The sequence below is a fragment of the Paralichthys olivaceus genome, chromosome 15 (assembly GCF_024713975.1).
Source record: "Paralichthys olivaceus isolate ysfri-2021 chromosome 15, ASM2471397v2, whole genome shotgun sequence".
NCBI lineage: Eukaryota > Metazoa > Chordata > Actinopteri > Pleuronectiformes > Paralichthyidae > Paralichthys > Paralichthys olivaceus.
The window spans coordinates 6229767-6253897 of NC_091107.1; the positions used below are offsets into that span (position 1 = coordinate 6229767).

Genomic DNA, 24131 nt, shown 5'->3' on the forward strand with positions numbered 1-24131 from the left:
TCTGGGGGTTGAATCGGGGCTTTGGCAGGGTCACTCAAGGACAGGCTGGACTGTTTGCTTTTGTCTTGTCCTAATGCTGTAACGTGAACCATCACCCCAGTTGGAGGTTGTTTTTTTTTGGGGTATTTGGCTGCATTCTTTCTTCCCTTCACTCTGACCAGTGTCCCTACAACTCACAATCAACTCCAAAGCATGTTGCTGCCACCACCATGCTTCACCAGAGGAACAGTATCAGCCAGGAGATGAGCAGTGCCTGGTGTTCACCGGACAAAATGCTTGATGCTCTGCCTGAAGAATTAAATTTGTCTCATCTGATGAGAGAATCTTTATCCTCATCCTCCCAGTCCTTAAATCCTGTTTGGCAAACTCCAAGCCGGCTCAGATGCCAACAAGAAAAGTCCATTTACCCATTATTGAAAATGTTGTGCTACTGAAGGAACTCTAAATCTTGAAATGAGGTGTATGCTTTAATCATTTGCCACAGGTAGGGCTGTGACAGTAACCGCATTACCGCGGCCGTGTGATGCCTACTGCGGGACTGAGATCATTACCTTCATCACCGCAGGGTGTACCAAGCCCGGGGCAGACACCCAGGGAGCCACGCACAAGTCCAAGTCCACTTACAGTTTTCAATTTTGGTCTTTTTACACATGTCTAACGTAAAAAATAAATTATTATTTACAGTTTTTAACAGCTCCATCAGTAATTTACTGTTCGTCTGGTGGTCTCAATCATTCACACTGCGCCAACCGAATGGGATGGTAAAAACTTTATGGATTTTATCAGAGTCCACTGGTCAGCTAGTACATTCGTCAAAATAGTCCTGATGGCTTCTCCAGCTAAAAAGAGGCCTCTGGGACTTGACTGATATTTAGGTGTTATTTTTTCTGTTGAATAACTGGTTAGTGAACACGTTGATTACATCAGCACCAAGAAATAAACTTCAATGACTCATTGTCCAATTCATAGTGTAAACAGAGAACATGATCGAGCCAGTCTTTGCCACTTGGCTGTAAAATGTGTCTATTGCCACTTCAATTTGCAAAGTAAATCAAAATGTCCCTTCAAACTGGGTCATGTTGACAATCTTCACAAGAAGAGTCAACATGAATGCTGCCCCTTTGTTGTATTCGTGACCTTGGACCTCAGAATTGTGTAAAATCTTCGCATTAGCATTTCCTGTATTACGTTACCTGACTCCAAGTTCGCTAAATTGTTACACTGAGTGGTTTCGATGCAGAAAATGATAATAAGTGATAATGTTAGCACCAATATTCCTATTGTTCTTAACCACTTGAATGCTAGAGCACATCGCCCACAAGGTCATGATCATCTTTTTTTTATTTTCACATCGTTTATTCCTTCAAAATTTCCACCACAACATTACGTCCACATCAGAACAGCCCGCTGCATGTTGTTCATGTTGTCGACTTCCTTTCAAATCATTACATTTCATCGTTAATCTCGAGCAACATGCTTTGGCAACGCTGTTCTCAATTTGATTGTGTCACCACCGTGGCAGAGAGAGACGGGGAGGGATCAGAAGAATAGAGCGAGCAAATAAATACAATAAACTGTGGTGACTATGCACCATTGACGCCCATAAAGCAAAAAAACAAAATGAATATAGGGCGATAAATGAGAAAGTGCATCGAGATTTGAACATAAGAATTGTAACATGGGAACGTAACTGCTTCATCAACATGGTTTTTCCCCTGTCATGCCAATAAAGCTTATCTTGAGAGAGAAGGAGAGGGAGGGAGGGAGGGAGAGAGAGAGAGAAACAGAGAGAGAGAGAAACAGAGAGAGAGAGAGAGAGAGAGAGAGAGAAAGAGAGATGCTCTGGCTCTCATCAGTCACATCTAGCTGTGGGAGGGGGATTGAAGCTGCTGCCTCGGAGCTCTCCAGTAACAGAGACAGTGGACTCACTCACACACTCACAGCGTTTTAGACTCTACACCTGACAAACCGACAGGAGCAGGACGATGAAGACATAAGAAGGAACTTTCCTCTGCTTCTTTTTGCTTTCTCAGCTGCTCTGGACAGGATCCATCCTCTCAGATAAAGTCAGTGGTTCCTGAAGAACAGATGAGATGGCGGTGAGTTGAGGGAGGACAAGCTTTTTCTCTCCACCTCTAAAAAAAAAAAAAAACTGCGGACGAGACAACTTCGCTTGTACAGATCTGCTGCTTTCATCCCTCCTCTTCTTCCTCCTCCTCCTCCTCTTCCTCCTCCTCCTCCAACCATCTTCACCTGCTACAAACAAGACGCACCGAGGAGACCGGGGCACAGACTGCGGTCACAGGGAATCAAACTAACAATTCACTCAACAGCAGCAGCAGCAGAGGACTGGACTCTTTCTCAAGGATGCTACTCCAGCACCGACACCAGTAGACGGTCCAACCAGCCGCTGCCAACATGTTCAGCAGAGGTAAGAGAGGCGCGCTTGTTTCTGCTGCTGCTGCTGCGTAAAGTGTGTGTGTGTGTGTGTGTGTGTGTGCGTGTGTGTGCATGCGTGTTAGTGCAAATTCCTCTTTATTTCCTATGATGATTTTGCACTAAACGGAGTCGCACACGATGAGGAGGAGCGTGCGTGTGTGAGTGTGCGTGTGTGTCTGCGCTGCCACCAACAACTTCTCAGCTCCGTCGGCCGGGACCGGAGAGCACAGAATTAAATATTTATCCACTTCATGCAAAAATGATTCTTAAAATAGCGAAGCGCGCTGCCGCACTGCAGTTTGGAGGACTTGGCTGCACGAGGGGTGGCTGCGTGGTGCCGCCTCTGCGCGTGCGAGGGTGCGTGCGTGAGAGTGTAAGAGAGAGTGCGTGAGGATGAGGAAATAAAGGAGACAAAGAAAAGAAAAAAAGTTCACGATTTTGCCATTTGTCATAAAAGTTTCATCCGTTTGCGCACTTCTTTTTCTCCGAGTGCGCATTCGTGGTTCGGGTGCTTGTGTGTGGTTAAATTGGCGTGACACAATGAGGCGCGCAGCCAAACAACAGCAGGGTGTTTGACTTGTGTGCGCACCCACAGGAGTGTGGCTCTCCCACTGGGTGCACACCAGAGAGAATGAAAACTAACGTGCATGCGCCCAACACCTGGCTGTTTACGCTCACACGCGCCGTTTAGTGTGTGTTTTTTTTTTGTAACCACAATGACCTTGCCTGTGAATGTGCTGGTGGGGAAGCTCCAAACACAAACGCGCGCAGACACACACACAAACGCACACACAGTCTCCTGTCTTTCTGCACGAGCACGCATGCTCACATTAACATGCACGTGTGTATGTGTGGGTCCAGTTAAACAGAACCGTTGACAGAAACTAAAAAGCCACAGTGTTCCATTTAAAACACACACACACACACAGACAGCTCAGTTTTAGTTGAAATGATGATGCAAAGTATGAAACAACACACACACACACACACACACACACAACATTGTACCTCTATCTTCTGCTTTGTGAGCTGCTGGTGAGTTGTATTGTTTTTAGCTGTACAAGAACACAACATCTGGTTGGTGAAGATTCCCGGTCAGCCCTCTCTCATTGGCTCTTGTGGGTTTCTGTCAGAGCCGATTATCAGTTTCGAGATGGGGGAGGCTCTGACTCAATCTGTAGCATTAAGATTATTTTTGTAAACCCAACACACTTTGGAGGATTTGGGCAGATAATGGACACCCGACTGACCTCCGGTCGGGAACGCCCCTGTGATTGTCAGATGTGGCATATCAGGTCTAAAATCAGCCCAATTATCCTTCAGCGTGCAGCAGCCTTTAGTGAGGACACTCATTGGCATAATACTTTCCTGAGCCTCTGACCTTAACCATCACAACTAACCTTACCTAACCTAATCTAACCCTAACCATCAGCTAAATATTTACCTTAAAAAGTCCATTTAAAAATTGAACGCCTTCCAAAATGTCCTCGGTTAATTAAAAAAACGGTCCTGACAAAGATATCTGTACAAGTCCACACACACATTCACACACTCACATACACACACACACACACACATACACACATTTCAAAAAGAAGTAGTCTATTTGTGAAGTAGTGACTCATCTGCCAATCCCCCCCACCCCCACATGAAAATATATAAATACAGAGGGGCCCCAGTGAAAGGCAGATTGTCAAGTGCTGTTTTTTGTGATGAGTGTCGTGCACAGCTGATTCCTGAGAACAAAATATTTTAAAAAAAAACAGTTTTTAATAGAGACGTATGGAAGATTGTCATTTGTCATTTCAATGCAGCCCCGCAACGTGGAGGAGGGAAACAATGTGCACACGTGCATGCACATCATTATCTATTAGCTCACTTGGTCGGCTGAAGTCGGGGCACAAGCTGGGCCACCTCCTCATTAAGGCTGGGGACCTAATGGGCTTGACAGAGGGCTGATTAGTGCCGTCACTGTATGACAGAGCCGGAGAAGAGACAAAGAGAACTCGCTGGCTGGAGGGAGACAAGCTTTAATTTTAATCTTCCTGTAATTTCAGATGGAGAGCACCGCACCCACCCACGTAGACACACACATACACAGACACACACAGCGCTGCTTTCTATACCCTCCTACAAGTACTGTATGTGACTGTCAGCAGCAATACTAAAATTCAGAGTAATTGTGCAGTCTGCCCGAGATACAGTTATCTACGCCTGTCACCTTTACCCACACTATCTCTCTGTGATGGGATAAAACAAAGGAGAGAGGGAGCAGAGAAGGAGGATAAGTGTTTCTGTGTAATGAAAACTCCCTCTCTCTTTCCCTCCTTGTCCGTCTCTCCTTCTCTCTCTCTATCTCTCTGCTTGGCCAGTTCCTGCTGCCAGCTTCCGTCAGAGAGGAGAGAGGAGCTGGCAGGCTGATTGGCTGCTCGCTGGCTGCTTTGGGTTGCTGCCGGAGCTTTGTTTTCCAGCTTGTTTGAAGCTGGATTTGTTTCCCTTCCTTGACTTTGCCTCTGTCTCCCAACTTTTCACTTGTCTTTATTTATCTCCAGATTTTTTACGGTCACATAAACACTGACACTGTGAAACTAAAGTTCTGCTGTGGAGAACAACACAAACGAATGGTCTTCTTGTTATTAATAGCATCCACCCAGGGTTGTAACTAACAATTTGTCAATCGTATTTGCTCGTATGGCTCATATTTAAACCACCAATCAATTTGTTTATAAGAAAAATATATAAGAACATTTTGAATATATCACTTATAATGGGAATCAATGGGCAAATAATTGGCCTATAATTCCTAGAGCCCAAAGTTGAAAACTCATCTTGCTGCTTGTCGGACCACGAGTCTGAAACCCAGAGATTCTCACTTCTTCAATAGAGAAAATGATCACAGGCTGGAAGCTGGAATCAGCATTTTGACATTTTGAAAAATTATAAACTTATTGTCATTAGGGCTGCAAATGAATTGAGTAGCTGTTGCAGCTTTACTTTCTGCAACAGATCAAACATTAATTATTCATATTTTTTAATTATTGATGTTGAATTTTCAATAGCAACAGTTCTCAGATATATGGGTTATGCTCATTCAGATCTGATTTGGCCCAGATTCTTTACATTTCTGTAATAAAACATCTCAAAGCCAAAAATCTTGAGCATCCCAACCTGTGTCAGTGTGGGGCAACTCGACGTGTAAAGGTTTGAGAATCACTGCCCTGTGCCAGTCACATTTCTTTAGCTTATTTTATACTCAATTATCTTTTGTTCATTCCTGATTGCAGTTTAGCCAAACCAGGAAAAATTATAATTAAGTTATTTTGACAACTGAAAACTGTGACAAGTGTCAGGGAGCTTCTGTCAAGTTATAAAGGAGATTAGTTTTTTTCTCTGCGATTTCAAAGCAGATTTATTCACAACGTACATCAGAGATAATGATGTCCTCAGGAAGTGCAAGTCACACTGAACCCGAAAATATGTTTATCATGTCTCAGAGAATGAGTTTTGACGTTCCGGTCCCTTCTGCCTCACTTTACCTCCCGTCTCTCCCTCCTCCATCCTCCCATCTGCACATGTCATGAGGACGAGAGCAGCTCAGTTGTGTGTTAAAATTGTTTATTATTTGGGGAATAACGTCATGAAATATGTGTTAACACGTTAATTATTACTACTTCTTCTGTTGGGAACCCAAACGGTCTCTTTTTCTTATCATTACGTCTTCCTATGGTTTATCCCCTCGCCGTCGCTCTGCGTTCCTCCAGCGATTCTACTGTAATCCATGGAAATTCCCGTTTCTGAAGTGGTGAAATGTTCTGTGGTATCACCTTCAGCCATGCTAATCTATAACGAACTTCAGCTCTGTACTGAAATTCACTGATCAATATCAATATATGATGGTGAAATTGCAAGCCACTGTTCATTCAGACTGAAGCATCAACCTCGCTCCAGGGCCCCTGGCTTTCTCGGGGCCTGAATGTGAATAAAGTCTGGCCTGATTAAGAAACTCCCCACCACTGTTACTGAGTTCTTGCTCAATTTGAGCTTAAACAAACCAGAACTCTGTCCTCATTCAATCCAAACACTGAGGAACTGTATGTTCATGCAGAAATGTTGACCAGCGTAGTTCAGAGTAATAACTTATTCATGCTAATTAGGTTGAAATGATTTATCATCTCCAAAACTGCTTTGTCAGAGGATGGATGTTTTTAAAAAACGTACACAGCCATCAGATGAAAACTGTCACATCCTTCCTCTCTCTGATGTGAATGTAGCGCTCAACCATGATCTGAGGTCGATTTATCACAGATATGAGATTGTCAAACAATCTTTTCTGCTCCTACAGAAGCCACAAGTCTGTATGATATCAACCGATTTTAAGAAAAAGGACAAACAGCACACTCACTCACATCCCTCAGGTGTAATAGCTTCGTCTCTGATTGGTGGAGCTCGCTGTTACCATGGAAATGTTTAATGCAACTGCGAAAATCACGTCAGCTATACAACCGGATGGTTCAGCGTTATGTTACAATGGTTTATGGGATGTGAGGTTATTTCACTGTTAAAATAATAATCTTCTTTTGCCTTTTTCTTTTTTTCATCAAATGTTCACATGATCAAATGTTTCGTGGTCACGATTCATCTCGTCGCTGGTCAGTGTGGTTGAAACTGTTTTCATAAGGATTTTCTGAAACGTCATTGGAGAAAATGAATAAGACATTTTTAGTGTCACTGTTATTATTGCATTGGCACATTTGCTTCGCCTGCAGGCCGTCGCCAAGTCAACAAACAATTAGAGGTTGCTGTAACTCTTTTTGTGTGACTGTGTGTTTACTGGCATCTATGAAAGCCTCGGTGGATGATAATAACATATGGATTAGTGACAAAATGTTTATTCGGGTCGCAGAGCACCAAATGGTGGGTAATTGAGTGCTGAGATTGATCCAAATTTCCTCTTGCTGCACTGACGTCCTGTGGCAGTGGACAGATTTCAGAGATCAGGCACAGGGACTCTATTTAGGGAATGTGGTGTTTCATGCAGATTCTGTAGCTGTATCATATTAGAGAGCTAAATCACCCTGGGATTTGATGACCGGAATTGAATTCATATGGTAATCAATTACATCTCTGATGCAAGTCACAGCAGAGAACAGGATGAAACGCATCAGCACACACACCGCCACACACAGTGGGCGTCCGTGCGATGGCTGTGCATATCAATGACCTCTGCAGCCGCTCCCGCTGCCTGATCTCAAGGTCACTCATAGACTCCTTCTTTCTTCTGCTGCCTCTGAGCTCGCCACGGTCCGCCTGCTGAATTCTATTTCATCGTCAAGTTGCACAATTTTCTGGACCTTGTGCAGCATTCGTTATCGATGCACTGTGTCTAAACACGTTAAAATAATCAGAGGCACTGATGTTTCACAAGCTCCGAGCTTGTAAACCGGTGAACTCACACAAACGCAATGCAAAAAAAGAGAAACACTTAATGAGCAGGGATCGTTTTGATGCTAAATACACAAACAGCAAGTGCTACAAATTATGCTGCGGAGAGAATGGCCCTGCTGTGTTTTATTCCAACTTTCTTGCACTTTCAAAATTTTTCTCGAGGTCATAAAGTGAAACTTAACAGAGCCCGCCGCAGCAAAGTCAATATTATTCTAATATTATTTTTACATTGTTCATTTTTCTGTGCTTGCCTCTTTTTCTGGTTTTGGTGTGAACAAAGTGGGAATGGTTTATGCCTCATCTCTCTTTAATTAGGCTCACACTACTTGGCCGCTGCAGTGAAGTCGCTGCTGAAGCCTTTGTAAATACGTTGCAGTAATTTGCTTATGAATCTCTGCGGTTCACCTAGAGAGTCGGCTGCACACGCGGCAGATGAGATATTACTCCCTATCAGGGGCCCTGTGGAGGCCTCTGATTGCAGGTCCACTTGGCAACACATAGAGCTGCGTGTGTGTCTGTGTGTGTCTGAGGAATTGTTATAAACCTCAGAGCTGGAACAGATGTTGATGCAGACAAGCAGAAAGACAGTGAAGTCAGGGAGAAAGTTTGAGACAGAGACAAGCTGATGAAAAAAGGCTAACGAGGATGGAGTAGACTGTAGCTGATATTGAGTGTGTGTGTAAATACACCTAAAAAGTTTACTGAATAACAGGTTATAGGCTGTCTTGTATATGTGTATATATATACAAGTTTTAAAAAAATCTATGTTGAGTCACATGTTTAAGCTGCAACACTGATTAGTGAGCACCTTCTCTACACAACTTAGGTTTGCAAAGAAATAGATCCAACATGTGTGAAACATTCTCATCATCATTTTTAATTGTAAACCTCTTTTTTTCCACTGTGCCCAGAAATATGCCATCTGGGAACTTAATGCACCAACGTCATATTCATATTGATGCTTTTACCTCATTTAAAAAAGAAAGCAACAAGGCCACTGACATCAACCTGCACACAAACGTAAACTCACTCACACAAGCCTTAAAGTCCCATATTTGTTCACTGTGGCTGTGGCGTTTTAAAAAAAGAGATGGCTGCATTATCGATGAGCACGCACACACACACACACACAGCATGTAGCACATTTCTGAACACATTGACAAGCGGGGGAAAAAGAAATTCAAATCCTCTGTGAATAACTCCCGCGCAGGATATATCTCCTCTATCCCCGCTCTCCCTTCAAATCTCCTCTCCTCCCATGTCTTCTCCTCTGTAGCTGGTTCGCTCTGTACCTGTTGAATAATTGATGGCTGTTTTGGTTTCCGATAAGGCGTTTGGGGTCCACAGCTCTCAGCAGTAAGGCCTTGCTGCTTTCCTCATGGCAGATCACACGGCTCAGTCCATCCTTTCCCTCGCTCCCTCCTCCTTTTCTTCATAATGCCTCACTCCTTCTTTTTCCAAATCTTGTTTTGCACTAATCCACACGCCGGTTATTCTGACATGTGCCACTCACATTCTCTGGAACATGTGTATACTGTATTTTGTTCCTATCCCAGGTTATTCCAAACAAACTCTAGTTATTCATCTTATTCTTGTGATTACAAACAGCCCTGCAAACATAAATAAATTGAATATGCTGGATATTACCATGGAAACAGATTTTGCAGAGGCAGAAAAAAAAGTAATAAATAAATAGGCTACGGTATCTTAACATGCCTTCATAAACTGGCTCAGCCCTGCAGGTTGTTGCATGGGATCCGAGATAAGCTCTCAGTCACCAGCTGGTGTCTATAGGGGGTGGACGAAATACCAGAAACACGAGAAAACATTTCCACCTTGAAATGGTTGAATCATTGTTGGAATCGTGATATGGGTTGTATTTCCCGACTTCCTGTATTTTGTCCTTTAAATCCGTATTTGTTATGATAATAGCTGTATTCATTTGTTAGAGATGCGACAGAGCGTGTCCTAAAACAAGGAATGGGATGTGAGCAGTGTAACGTTGATCATTCTGGACGCTCAACCTGGCAACTTTTGCCAGATTGCGACATAAAGTGATCCGGCAAGGTGCCGCGTTGGCACTGTCTGTGTTGGCAGGTGCAAGCTGAACACTGCTGCAGATGACTTTGTCAGATAAATTCTGAAAGCAGCCAGGTCTCTGTGAAAACAGATGACTAAACTACAGCGGCACAAACTGTTTGTAAGCAATATAACCAACTGGAATATGTTTCTCTAAATTTATTGAGGAAATGTTGTTATAAGATTCATTAAGCGAGTCATATGTTCATTCATACTGAGCATATCAGTAATTTGTTCTTAGACAACACAGCGTTCCCTAAGAAAATCAAGTCAATCAATAGAATATCACGAGCAAATAAAGTCTAGAGAATTAACAGTAAACTACGGACAACATGTTCTATTTAACTTTTTAGATTCTCACAGCACTTGGTTGATGTTAGAGAAATACAGGGATCTGGTTTGGTACTGAGAAAAAAGTTCACATTAACTTAAGATGCAATGTTCTTTTTTGTAAATTTAACAAAAAAACAATTCCCATATAACAATAACCAAAGAGTGTTTCCTTAAACTAACTAAACCCAGGTGACACTACTGCTTTTCAGTCATTCAACAACTGTTTCCCCTGAACACAATCCAGCCAGTGTTGCAGGATGTTTACTGCTTAGACCACGGGCAGGAAACCTCTTTCCTATCAAGGGCAATTAGAATTTTACAACATCCTTCGAGGGCTATAGGTCTACTATAGTTCTAAAAACATGCAGTATATCACTCTCATCTCTATAATACAATGGCTGGAAGTGCTTTTCTTTCTGCGAGGCTGCCTTTCCAGGTTCGGCTCAGTCTGTCTCAAGTCTTTGCAGGACTCAGCATTCAAGAGAACACAGCAGCAGGTTGTCCAAAAGACAAGCTTCAGTGCATGTCTGTGAAAATCCTCAGGATGTACTCAAAGCTTTGAACTCGTCATTGTTCTGCACCTCAGTGATTTCGTACTGTAAATTGTCAGGCACATCAGCAGGTTCCACATTAAACGGCTTAAAAAATATGTTAATTTCCTTTTGTTCACTTTTCATGACCGCAAACTTCTCGCCAAATGCCTAAAGGATGTTTGTACACTCATCAGAATATTCAGATGTCGGCGCAGCCTTTTGTTCTTGGAGAGTAAGAAAACACATTGTTTGCAAACTGTGCACAATTTGACTTTTCTGGTTCCAGCAGCTCCACAGCAGCAACAAAACACTCCATCACACATTATCCCTCAGAATGAGGTTTTCGGCTTCTGCTCACCACTAAACTTGCCTGTGTGACACGGCCTCTGTCAGTGTGTGGTCCTGTGAAAGCTGCTTGCTGAGCACATTAACTTCGCCAAAGAGCGTTGACTTCATCCAGGCATGTTTGTTTTTGCATCTCATCCGGTTTAACTGCATGTTTCCAGCTAGAATGATGCTTGAGATTGGCCTGGAGAGCGTGTCTCTATATTTGAGGCACACTGGCTTGTCTTTTAGTTATTTTGTCCATTTCTTTTGAACATTGCAACATTTCTCATTCAGGTTTATGTTCTTGACAGGATACTTGTTTTAATACATAACAGTTTTGAATGAGTTTCCTTCAGACTCTTGGTCTCAGGGTCATGGGTTCGAGCCCCACGTTGGGTGATGGTGCTTTTAAGAGGAGGAATTGAGCTTACAAAAGCTCATCCAAGTGCTACTGCAGTTTAACATGATTCATGACACAACGATCTCTTGCTACCATGCAAATCGTCTTTCGCATGAAAGAGAGAAGAAGAAGAAGAAGCCTGACGTTGTAGAAGTGCAACACCTTACCAGCAGAAGGTCAGGGTGTAACTTTGACCCAGCAGACTGTGGATCATTCCCAGTTTCCGATCAAGAGTTTGTTAATATTGGCTTATTTTAATCAGGAACACAATGTCTGATGAGCAAAGCAAATTCTTCTTTTACTTTAACCAATAGTGGCGGCAGATGAGAAAAAAGGAAGTTACTGTGAACATATAAATGCAGCTCACACACCTTCTGTGGACATCATTAATTTTGGAGGACATGTTGGTCTCTCCATTTGCCTGATGCTTTTATTTTTGACAGTTTGGACTAATATACAGTATAAAAATCTAACACTTATAATTGAAGCTGCTGCTGATGTTCACTCATTTTGCATTAAAAGTGCTCATATGAATTCCCAGACATTTTAATGAATGCTGCAGACTGAAGTTCAAGATCATGTAATCCATTCATACTGAAGCAGTGTTTGTACTTTAGTAGCTACATAGTTAAAAGGCATTTTCCATTAATTATTCATGTTGTTTTGTCTACTCCCTGCAACAAATCTCAGATGGAGCGCTTGAGTATCCAGCAATGTATTGGTGTGTTCATACGCATGTTCCGAAACTGTCTTCAGATTTTTTTTTATTTGCTCCCAAGGCTGGTGAGGCCCTCTCCTCTTTTCCTCTTTAATTTCCTGCTACCTCTGTATTAAAGGGTTTAGAGGCTGTGTTGGCCATAACCCAGCGTGCAGGGAATTGAAGGAGATGGGATAAAGAGGGAGAGAAAAGTTCATCAAACCCACGACAACAAGTCAATTCCCCCTGATTTACCACATCAATTCCCATCTCTCCCGCTGTGTTCCCGTACACACACACACACACATGAAAACACTGCACATATGTACACACATAATCGCTCAAACAGACACCTGGAAACACACACGGACGAACACACGGGCCTCACTCGCTCCCTCTCTCTCTCTCTCTCTCTGTACTGCAGTAGACAGACAGGAGCGGCAGCAGTAGCAGGTCTTACATAACAACATCACTGCATTAACGAGCCCATCTGCCTCCGACTGGTGCTTACAGTTATAGCTCTAAAACGATTCTCTCTTATTACAAAAGAACAACACATGCGACCACCTCAGCTGTCTCATAAGCATGCTGACCGACCAGGTGACAACAGACGTCATCTGTGTGGAGCATTTCCTTTATTTAAAACTTGTAATGAGTGGACACACTGTAGCCTGCACATAAATGAAAGGTCAGTGTAGTTTCACTGCAAATATTTTACTTGAAAAGGCAAAAATTTGAAATAAGTCAACAAATCAAGTTAATTGATTAATCAATCAATACAAGAAGTCTACAAAAAGCTTGATATTTCATTTGTTGTTTTAGTCATTTTACCGCTTACATACAAATAATTATTTGCATCCACTGTTAATCTGCAGATTTTTTTTCTTGATTAACTGACTAATTGTTTTATCTTTATATCTCTAAATGTCTTTTATAAGTTCCAGAGTCTTGCGTTGATAAATTGATAGCTCCGGAAAATAGTTGCAAAATAATGTAATCGAACAATTGTTGTTTGTTTTATAACTAAGTCATCCAAGCAAATTAAAGGCATCGTATTTGCTTCAGAGAACCCCTTCTTAAAGATTTCCTCAAATAAATTGATGAACAAAGTTATCAACATATCACGTGGTCGTGACAATAACAGCTTCTTGCAGTCCTATCCCTGTCTGTTATATACATCTTAATGGGCTTTAATGGGATCTGCGTTGCACAGCAGACCGCGGGTTTAATAAAGTTCATCCTGATTTATTTTTACTGATGCTAAATCCAAGTCCCGGCCACATTCCTAAATTACCCAGTGAACAAATAGGAACAAGCCAAAAAAGGACATCACAAGACCGAGCCCACACAAAGGTGCACGGGCTCACCACACAAAGACACTGACGCATGAAATGGCTGAAATTAGAAGATGCTCCTTTTTCGTCCGAGTCAGCGTTTGATGCGTGCATCAGAGTCACGACAGGAAGTGAAGATGGAGTGATGTGAGAGAACAGGAGATGAGGGAAGTGTGGAAAAGTGTTGTTTGTCTGCTGCCACAGATTGTTTGTGTGTTCAGTTTGAGTCACATTATAACACAGAGGCACTTGTGTGTGCGTTTGAGCACGGTGTGGATGGTGTGTATTCACTTGGGTGCGTTAGTGTGTGTGTCTGTGTCTGTGTGTGTGTGTGTGTGTGTCAGTCACACTCGAGCTTACATAACAATCTGTTGCTCAGCTGGGGACACTGTACAGATGAATCTCATGTGTATCGTTTTATTGGATTTGGTGTAGATGTTTTCTGGAACACAACTAAAAAAGTAATCAAACACAAACTTTTACAGAGCTGGAAAACATGTATATTTATATATTATTTATATTTCAGCATCACTGATGCTCTTTTCCAGAATCAGTGAGTCAGAGGACATCAGATGGATTTTACATATTTAGTTCTTAACTGTTTTTGTCCTTGCCATATTGAATTCAGTCTGGGACGGTTATGTTTGAAGCTCAAGAAAATATAATGAATTACGCACTATACAGTGTAGAGAGCATTGTATGTTAGGAACCATCCTGCCTTTAACAAGCGAAAGGGAAACATTTTAAACCAGTCCTGATACTCTTTACACCATGTTCAGCAAATTGGAAATGATTTGTGCATTATGAGCCAAAGGTACAGCCCATAATAAACCATAGTGAGTTTTCCTTTTATGTAGTGAGCTTTGATTTTATGTCAGTAATCATTCAAATATTGGATTTTGGCAAATAATGAAACATCTCATCTATGGCTTGTTAACAATTGGCTGGTACATTTATTTTAGAGTTATGGAGAGATCATTACAGATCGATATCATAGGAATGAACCATTCTGGTCACCCGGTTACAGTGTGTGCTTAGTGAGACAAAATTAAATATAGTGAGCTTTGAATAAAAGTGTCAGGATGGTGCAGGCCCTGTTAATAGAGCTGCTTTATGTATGAACTGCTGTCCCATGTAAGTGGTGTTTATGGGGGACTTGTTTCAGCAGCATCTGTGTCGGATGGTGTCAGCACAGTTAATGCTGAGGGTTAGGGTCTGTTAGAGGATGATTACTGGCACACTGCTCAGCTCACGGTGGAACAGACTATTACAGCAGTGAGAAGAAGGAAGGGTAAGGACATCCAGAGCGCTCCCTCCGAACTCCCTCTTCCTCTTTAACCAATAGTGCATTAATCTTCTTAAGCTGTCAACATGACCTGAAACTGACGACACACAAGAGCGCAGAAGAAGAGGAAGAAAAAAAACACAGCTTGACTAATGGTGAGTTTAGCACCGCTCGTGAAGCTTCTAACTGAGTTGTAGCAACATCATCTTTGTGCAATTCAATTACCGATTTGAGGAAAGCGCTTACCTCAGGTGTTTTCATGACTCATGACTCAGTCCCACCCCGAGCCTGGTTTTTGACCTCCTTGTGAACCAGGCTGGACCGAGGTAAACCCAACCTATCAGAGCAATTTTTTTTTTCTCTCCACAGATGTGCAACTTAACAGATGGCACCATTGACTCACAAGCTAGGGTCGGCTCTCCCACACAACGGGAGAATTTCATGTGGTTCAGCAGGTGTGAGCTGATGAAAGGTGCATGAAGAAGCTGTGAAGCTGCAACACTGCGAGGATGTGTGAAACACGTAAAGAAGAATGAGGCACAGGATGAGAGAAGGAGGCAGGAACAGAACCTTGCTCGTACCTGTTATTTAATGATAAATGGTGACCTGGCAGATAAGCGTAACACCTGATGTAGTAATACAGCGAGACCCAAAAAGCCTGCTGGACCTGCGGTGTTGTTATGATTACTACAGCGCTACTGCCTCAATGAGGATTTGACAGCTACACGGCAGCACAGTCGTCATGAAGATGGGCGGCCTGCCCGACTGCACCGGCTGTGCCAGCACAACCATCATTTAATCGCTATGGGAAGGAGGGAAGATGAGACACAAAGTTTAAGAAGGAGCAGGAAAACTGCTAAAATCAGGAACAATGGAGGAGGCTGAAGTTTGAGGACAGGCGAAGGACTGGTGAGGGTGGACGAGGGCTCAGGAAAGAGTGATGACTTTGAGAATTAGATGGCTAGATCCATACTACTTCATTTTAGTTTGAAAAAAAAACGCATCAACTCTGTTTTGGATATTTATGGAATCCAAACTACTCCAGAGGTTTAGAGACATTAAAACGGAGGAGTTTGGAATCGCTGCTGGCCCCATTTTAGTTTGAAAACTTCTCTGCTGTGTTTCAGTCTGAACGGGCAAAGAAAATGGGTCTTTTCGGTCACGATGTAGCCCTCTCTGATTTGTCAGGCTCCTGTCACATGACCCCCCCAAATTCCTCAGCTTTGGCCACAACATGCATAATCAATTACAAGCATTGCTGAGCCTATGGTGCAGTTACATTCTGCATTTTACAACTGCTTACATGCGTAGGAGACATGCAAGTGGTCATGTGAAAAGCAGGTACACTAGTATAGATGGGGATTTAAACTGAACCAAAACACTCATGTGGACTGAGATCATTTTAGTTTGACGAGGAAAACTTGGTAGTATGGATGTAGCCTAAGGAGTTCAAAGAAGGACAAGGGATGTGTGAGAAAAACACAGGTGTGAGACACAAGAGAAAGTGGAGCAAGGTGTGAGCCGAAGAAAAGTCTAGACAGATGAGGGTGTGGAGGGAGGCGACTGCTGGAGAACAGATGGGTTGAAGAGTGATGGTAGTGAGAGTGATAAGGAGGAGAGGTGAGAGAGTGAATCGTAAAAGGATGGTGGGGACCTGCAAGTGAAGGAAAATGGCCTGCACAGTGGAGTGATGGAAAGGATGGAGGGCATGGCGTGAAAGAGATGAAGAAGGACGGAGGAGAGGATGATGTCAAACATGTTTAAGGTCGATTTCTCAGCCGGCTTGATCAATACCGCCGCGATGGGACTTGTAATAGCAGGAGCAGAATGCAGTGACACAGAGTGCAGTGCACTATATTTAGCTGACAGACGTTCAGCACCTGCGAAGGCACAAACACTCAGCCTGGAGGTTTGACTGCACTTATTATTGAACAAAACCAAATGCCACAATAAACCTCTGGGGATGAATCAGCTGACATTTGAAAAAGAAACAAACATCGTTAATGTGCATCTTTCTCTTTTTCCCTGCAACCCACTGACCTACCTAGCTAACTATTTATCATATTCATCTAATGCCCTCTCTCTCTCTCTCTCTCTCTCGCTCTTTCGTCTGTCTGAATAAATGTGACTAAGGCGACGTCAGGCGACAACTCTCAGAACAAATCATCCGTCCCCAGGACAGATTTGTGCTGCACTGCTCAAGATTTAGAGCAACCCAGATGAGCACATTTGTCTGTATTGTAAAGACAGGTTATGATTCATCTTCACACTGACTGACAATAAATCCGCACTGAAGGAGTCGGAGGGGTTGGTGGTCACTGATACATGAATATTGAACTTAAGACATTATCGCTCAGAGAATCATATTTTATTTGCTAGAATAAAATCAAAGTGAGTCTTTGGCCGAACCTAATAATCAGCTGGTGGCCATTGATCCGAGCACGTGCAACCCAGAAAAGCTTTAGGTTCATATTGAGCGGAATCAGCCAAGCTCACATTTATTGACTTGAAACTTGCAAAAGCTAATTTATATGGACAACTCCCAGGAACTGCTGTCGTGCTGCAAAGTCCAGTTTAGTTTCTCTACACAAACTCTAGTGCATTATTTACTAATACTTGTTCAAATCCCAGAGTTTGGAAGTGCTCCACATGTAGATTAGAGTTTGGTTAATTGAAGACTCTTGCCAATAGGTGTGAATGTGAAAGTAAATGGATTTCTCTGTACAGCAGCTTTCAGACACACACTGGACTCCAGAATTATTCCTGAAATGATCCATGTGTATGTGACAACACAAATGTAACTCCCTCATAAAAACCCCAGAGAATATCCGAGTGATCTCCTGTGAATGAATGAATGGAGAATTCCCCACAATCGAAGTTTCTAATATGTGAATAAACTGAAAAATAAATATCTCAGGATGAAAAACATGTCAAAGAAACAGATGACAATGTCAACAAAATGTATTCAGTGTTAAGGGGCAGACTCCAGGACCGATGTGTTGTAAACAAAAACATGTGAACACGGGATGTTGTGCCTCCTGCTCTACACAGATGCCACCTGTCGCCAGAACGCTATGGAGATTTCCCTGTTGTGAACATGTGTGAACCAGATAATCTCCTGCTACGTTCTTCATATGTGAAAGGCAAAGTCGGTACAGAACTGTCCGGAACATTTTCTGGAGTTTATGTGTGAAAATGGTTTATTTCGACCCCCGCACTATTTCGACCCCTGCTAAACTGTACCAACTGTCTTTATACGGCTGGTCTTCTATATTTGTGCTACTTACACATTACGAGAATTTATTTTTTTCGAATATATATATATATAATAGGTGAAATGTGACACTAAAGCAGCACGCCAGGTTTCCTGCCCACCTCTCAGGATGTGTTTTAGCCTGCGTTTCCATCCGCCCGCTCATACCAGCCCCGTCTCTCCCCATCTCTCTCCTCTGCTCGTCTGTGGGACCTTGCACGCTCCGTTCAGCAACAGATCAAGACAGCAACATCTTCACCCAATGTCATTTCACAAGTATTCCACCAGACACGTTCACAGAAGAGGTTTTTCATGTAGTCACACATGCATGTGGCGCTGCCGGCTGAAACACGTGTGGGATGTTTCTGCTTCTAAACATGACACATTTTGTCTGGATCAGCTGGAGTAATTATATCATGTCCATGTCATCAGCGTGCGCGTTAAATAGATTACATATGTTTCCACGGTGAGGCAGGATGTGGGTTGGATAAAGTATTGTGTTGTTTAAATGGCGGAGTGGGAGATTGTGCTACTTAATTCCTCCTTAATCATCATGAGATGTCGGCAGAGAACAGGATAATAACATATAATCCACTTCTTCATTCACCTCCACTGCTGCCAGTCGTTTGGACCTTTTTAGAAATGACACTTAAGTGAAGTTAAAGACGACGCAGGTGTTAAAACTGGCAACACACTGAACTGCACTGCACACAAACTCTGCCACTTCATTATTGTACTCCACCTCAGCCGGACCTTGTTTACCCGCCCACCGCTCCCGAACATGTCAACGTCTCCCTCCACCTACAATCCCTGCACATTAACCCGGGAGCCCCCTGTGGACCAGAGTTTGCGGAGCACGGGCTTACCTTAAAGAGTTAGCATGGTAATACCTTCTGGAATTGGAGTCAGTCAGCCAGGCCAGAGCAGAGTTAAGCCCTCGCTCGGCTCACATCAAAGGGGATGGGCCATCCATGGCAATCTCCCAGAGAGAGAGGGAGAGAGAGGGAGAGAGAGGGAGAAAGGGTGAGGGTTGCGGCAGAGACGAGGGAGCCTGTCATATATTCCCTTTATCACTGGGAATTTTACGGTACAGACCTGTGATTCTGAGGGGGATTTTATGGGCTGACCAAAGATGGGCAGCTTCAATTCAAAAGTTGAGCTGTCTCATCACTTCCCAGGGTGTGTGTGTGTGTGTGTGTGTGTGTGTGTGTGTGTGTGTGTGTGTGTGTGTGTGTGTGTGAGAGTGTGTGTGTGTGTGTGTGTGTGAGTGTGTGTGTGTGTGTGCTCTGCTGTGCTTGTGAGTTTTGGCCCATTCGTGCCAGCCTTCCCCCTTTTTTACTTTTAAGGCATATTTTATCATCCCGACAGCTTATTGTTTATAAACCCGCTTTGTGCTGGCTGATTCATGCGCAGCCGTCTCCCTCCACTCTGCCCTGCATTTCTAATTGAACTCTTCTTCATGGGGGCAGAAGAAGCTCGTTTTTGAGATGCAAAGTTAGCGTCACAGGATGTTTCTCTTTCTTCCGATGTCAGCTGTGTCACTTTTACGAGGGCACCCCTTGCAAACATATTGGCGCTATTACTTTTAGATGACTTGATGATATGACGTGGATGGATTAGCAGATATGCGTACTCGTGCTTGTTTTTATAGCCGTTTCTTATAGATATTTTTATAGGATGACGTAAGCATTGTTGTGTGTCATGCATAAATATTGGCGTAAACACACCAGTTACATTACATTAATGAAACACCTTCTGGAGAGATTATACATATTATGTTTTAATTATGAAATGGTCTCACTACAGGATAAGCTTCTTATCTGACTGTGAGCATCAGTTTATTTCTAAATGAGCCACTGATATCATGTACATGTCCGTGGCCTGAGAGAAGTCCACAGACACACAGTTCAATGAATAAATCAAACTTTGTTTGTATAACACCGTTCAAACCAATCAAATCAGGTCTGACAGAAAGTGGGAAATGATTAATCGAGTACCTCAGCTGAGGATGTCATGTTTCAGGTGATGGTTTAATTTTTTTAATATTTAAGAGATTTTGAAAAAGCACTGAAATTATTTGCACCAACTGGGTATAGACGGTTGTATAATAAAAGAAATTAGCCTGCGGGTGCAGATATACAAGAAGCATGAATTCACAGTTTGAAGTTTTACTTTAAAGTGTGCACTTTATTTAGGACACTGTCCTGACTGAAGTGCGAAGTCATTTAATGACGAGGAAAACGGTTCAGCCTCAGTCGTGCAAAGATTGGTTAATGTCATTGTTCCGCTATAGAAACCATGATGCTGATTTTTGATGGTGACCTACATGTAGCTTTGATTTAGTTGCACCTTTGGTTTCTTACTCAACCAGTGGTGCCTGAATGGAAGCTTAGTCTAGCGTAGAGCTAATTGCTAAGTGCTTCGTGTAAGAGCATCATCATAGTAAAATATTAAATGTGCTGAAGTTTTCTCAGGATAGAGACGTTCACTGTGCTGGTTTCTACTATAGAACAGGCTGAACCCAAAAAAAGTGATGCATTATTTTTAGTGCTTCTCACTCCACTGCAGATTTTCAGTCTCAGTCTCTCAGGCACAGACACATGACATGAATATTGGCCATATTGAATGAAGTTCATTCCACCGAGTTCATTGCGTTCATTAACTGTGTCACCGTGATAAATCAATCAATTCACCTTCGTCTGTGGGGAAGCTAGAGAGACTCGGAGCCCGTCTATGAAGTGGTGCTGTGCATTATGGACAGACCAATTAAGAAACACAGACAGAACTCCAGACGAGGATGAGACACTGAGGCAAAAGACTGAAATAGCGGCAGAGAGACTTTTGCATAGAGTCAGATAGATGGCATTGAACCAAGAAGAGATGGAAAAACACATTTTAATAGATAAAACAGAAAGTGACTGAACAAAAAAGAAAAAGATCAAATGAACAGCATTAAAGTCGAGAGTGCACTGGAGCGAAAAGTGGATTTTTCCAGTGATATAAGTTTGGTCCAATAACGCTCAATCTTCCCGCAGGAAGGGAGGTGGCACAGTGAAGAGGATGCTGCTGTTTTAGAATATATAAGCACAGCTGTCGCCTACAGCTAAAGCAGAACGATTACAGCTTAACTTCGTAACATCTGCTGCTCCCAGGCCAGGGGAGAGCAGACTGCTGGAAAGACCGTGGAGAGAGGAATTAAAACAAGGGTAGGAGCGGGGCAGGGGGCCTCTACGCTGTGTCATGATGTTCATCCTATCTGTGTCACGTCTTCTGGTGATCTGTGTCGGTGTCCTGCTTTCCAGAGGACTCAAACCCAGGGCGCATTCACGCTCGTCTCTGCAGAGCTATGGGCGGAGGGAGAACGAGACAGAGGAAGACGGGGAGAGAGAGAGAGCGAAAGAGTGAGATGTGTAAAGCACTGACAGATGGGGAGGATATTTTGTGCCAGAGCCACGAGGGTGTGGGCACAACCTGAGAACCGATGGGATGCGAGCGAGCATGTGTGTCTGCACGTGGATGTGCGTGAGCGTGTCTCCGTGTGAAAACAGAGGTTTGGCCTCATTAGGAGCTGGTTTGGGTAGGACACGGCTACGCTACCGTGAGAAGGAGGATCAAGAGGGAGCAAAGAGGAAGCTTGAAGTGCAGCGGGGATTGAAGTCAGATTGAAGGCTAGTTCCTGCAAAGGCTGTGAGAGGAGGGCATCAAAGAAAGGCAAGAGAAACAAAGTTAATGGGATCACTGGTATGTGCAGAGCCATTCATGTCGCCATGGGTGAGCAAAACCTTTTGAGTACTTGAAAAAACCAGATGGGATCCAGGAGGAATGGTTTCATGTATGATTATACTTCCAATAATACATATATTTAACAAGACCATGTAGGGACGTCTGTGAACGGCACGATGAGAAGCCAAGGTGTCAGGATATAAAAAGGTTCATTCCTATGAGACCAGGAATTTTCTGCCAATTAGAATAATAGATGTCTTAAGTGACATTTAGTTTATGTCTTTGGCCTGAGGATGAAACGAGAGGGGAGGGTTCATCCTATTGGGACCATGAATGTCCCCACAAATCCTTGAGGTTTCTCTAGTTATAGACGTGTAAACAGATTTTCTCAGAGATTTCCACCTATAAGGAGCGTGAACAGAGGAAATAGAGTGAGAGACCAAGTAGATGTTGCTCTTCTGGGGACCATGAATATCAGCAACACATTTGAAGAAAAAAAACCAAACATAAATATAGAAGTCACAGGTTTCACAAGAAATGTTTCTCACTTCCGTTTGAAAAGATAGATAAAGTGACTGGTGGACACCTCCCTTCTTTGGCATAAGAATAAAAAATGAAGTTGTGTTGAAGAGTACGAGCTGAATAATAAGTGTAAAACCGTCGTATCACACAAACAGGATTTGTAATGGAGCTGCTGAAGAACTGTTCTTTAAAGTAAATTAGATGTAGAACAAAACAAAAACATATTTAAGTCAATGTTACTACTTTAGCTGTGATGTTGGATTCCGAGCATCAGATTTTCACATGCACACACACACACACACACACACACACACCCAAGAAACAGTTAAACAATGTGGTCACAACAGGTCTTTAGATACACAAACATAAAACGATTCTCGATCCTGCTACGTTTATTACGATAAGACTGAGATCTGTAGAGAGGTCCGTTACCTACCCGTTCACTGTGAGGAGGTGGGATTGGCTCATTCCCATTAGCATGTCCATGAGGGACAATGGTAAAATGTTGCAGTGAGTCCACTAAAACACGGAGCAGTAGGAAATGTGCACCTCAATACATAATTATATGCCCATTAGTACTTTGGTCTCTCAGGAAACTGAGCTCTTGGTTGGTTTTGCAGTTTGAATCAAATGAATGAGCAAAATTAGAGCAAATCCTTCAAGATTCAATTTTAAGATTTTAGGTGTTTAGTTTTGACTAACAAGGATTATTGAAAGGTTAATATTCGTAATCATCGGTTTAATAATCACACACTGATGTATCGTGTTTTCCATTGTCCACCGCGCACATAACAAAACTGGTACTGTTAGAGCAGTAAGAATAAAAATTCAGGTCTAGTAATCTTTGTCACAGAGGCTGAGCAGACGGCGAATTAAAAACCACAGCGAGAGAAAAAGAGAAAAGAGAAATTTAGAGCAGAATTGATGAGGTGTAAAAAGAAAAATGGGGCTGCGGAGGCTTTGATGTTTTCACACAGCATCCCTGACAGCCATGCTGCAGTGGGACCAAGGAATGTTCCCATTATTTAAGCTGTGAATGCCTATGAATGTAGAGAGTCTGTGTGTTTAACACGGAGGGAAACATTAAATAACCATGTGAAATAAACAGTGTGGACGATGGTTTGTTTGGAGGCTTCATATGTTGCTGCAGAAATAGTAGTGCACATATACCTTATCTCAGGCAACCTGCACTCTTCCTTTTTATACCAGCTGCTCAAAATGATAACAGCAAGAAGTGGGGGGGAAAAAAAGACTCAAATTCTGAACATGAGTGTTAATTAGTAACACTGCAATATGAAAATTCAACAGAAAAATCCTGCATTTAAAACTTTTGAGTTAAAATGAAAGATGTACGAGCAGCGATTTAAGTTTTCACACTCCTAAATAGAGAGTTAAAATAGAAATGGTCCCAGGGGAGTGTTGTCTAACTAATTCATACGCCTCAGCAGCTGGATACTTCAAACTGCAGCAGCATTAAACACCTGGTAAGTGTCTTCTCTTACTTTGTAAGGACACGGACCATTTCCATTATCAGTGTCCCAGTCAGCACTTTCTCCTGTGTCGAGTCCGGCCGAGCTCCACCAGTCTTCTGGTTATATTTAGATCCAGGAAACAGAAGGTAAATTTGGGTCACGGTCCAGTCTGAGAGAGAAGAGGAAGAACTTCTGTGAGCAGCGTGAAGAGATCGAATTAATTCAAGAAAACACACATTTAAGAGACGCAAATAACAAACACACACTCTGGAACAGAAGAATGAAATCA

The 24131-nt window shown here is 42.7% G+C and overlaps 1 protein-coding gene across 1 annotated transcript in view; it reads left to right on the forward strand.

Moving 5' to 3' along the window:
• The first annotated feature begins 1572 nt into the window (after window positions 1–1572).
• Window positions 1573–24131, forward strand: part of LOC109635755 (reticulon-4 receptor-like 1) — a 77911-nt gene continuing 55352 nt past the window's right edge. Inside the window, exon 1 of the mRNA XM_020097112.2 lies at window positions 1573–2431. Coding sequence (XP_019952671.1) covers window positions 2419–2431 — 13 coding nt within the window. The 5' untranslated portion in view covers window positions 1573–2418. The remainder of the gene's footprint in view (window positions 2432–24131) is intronic.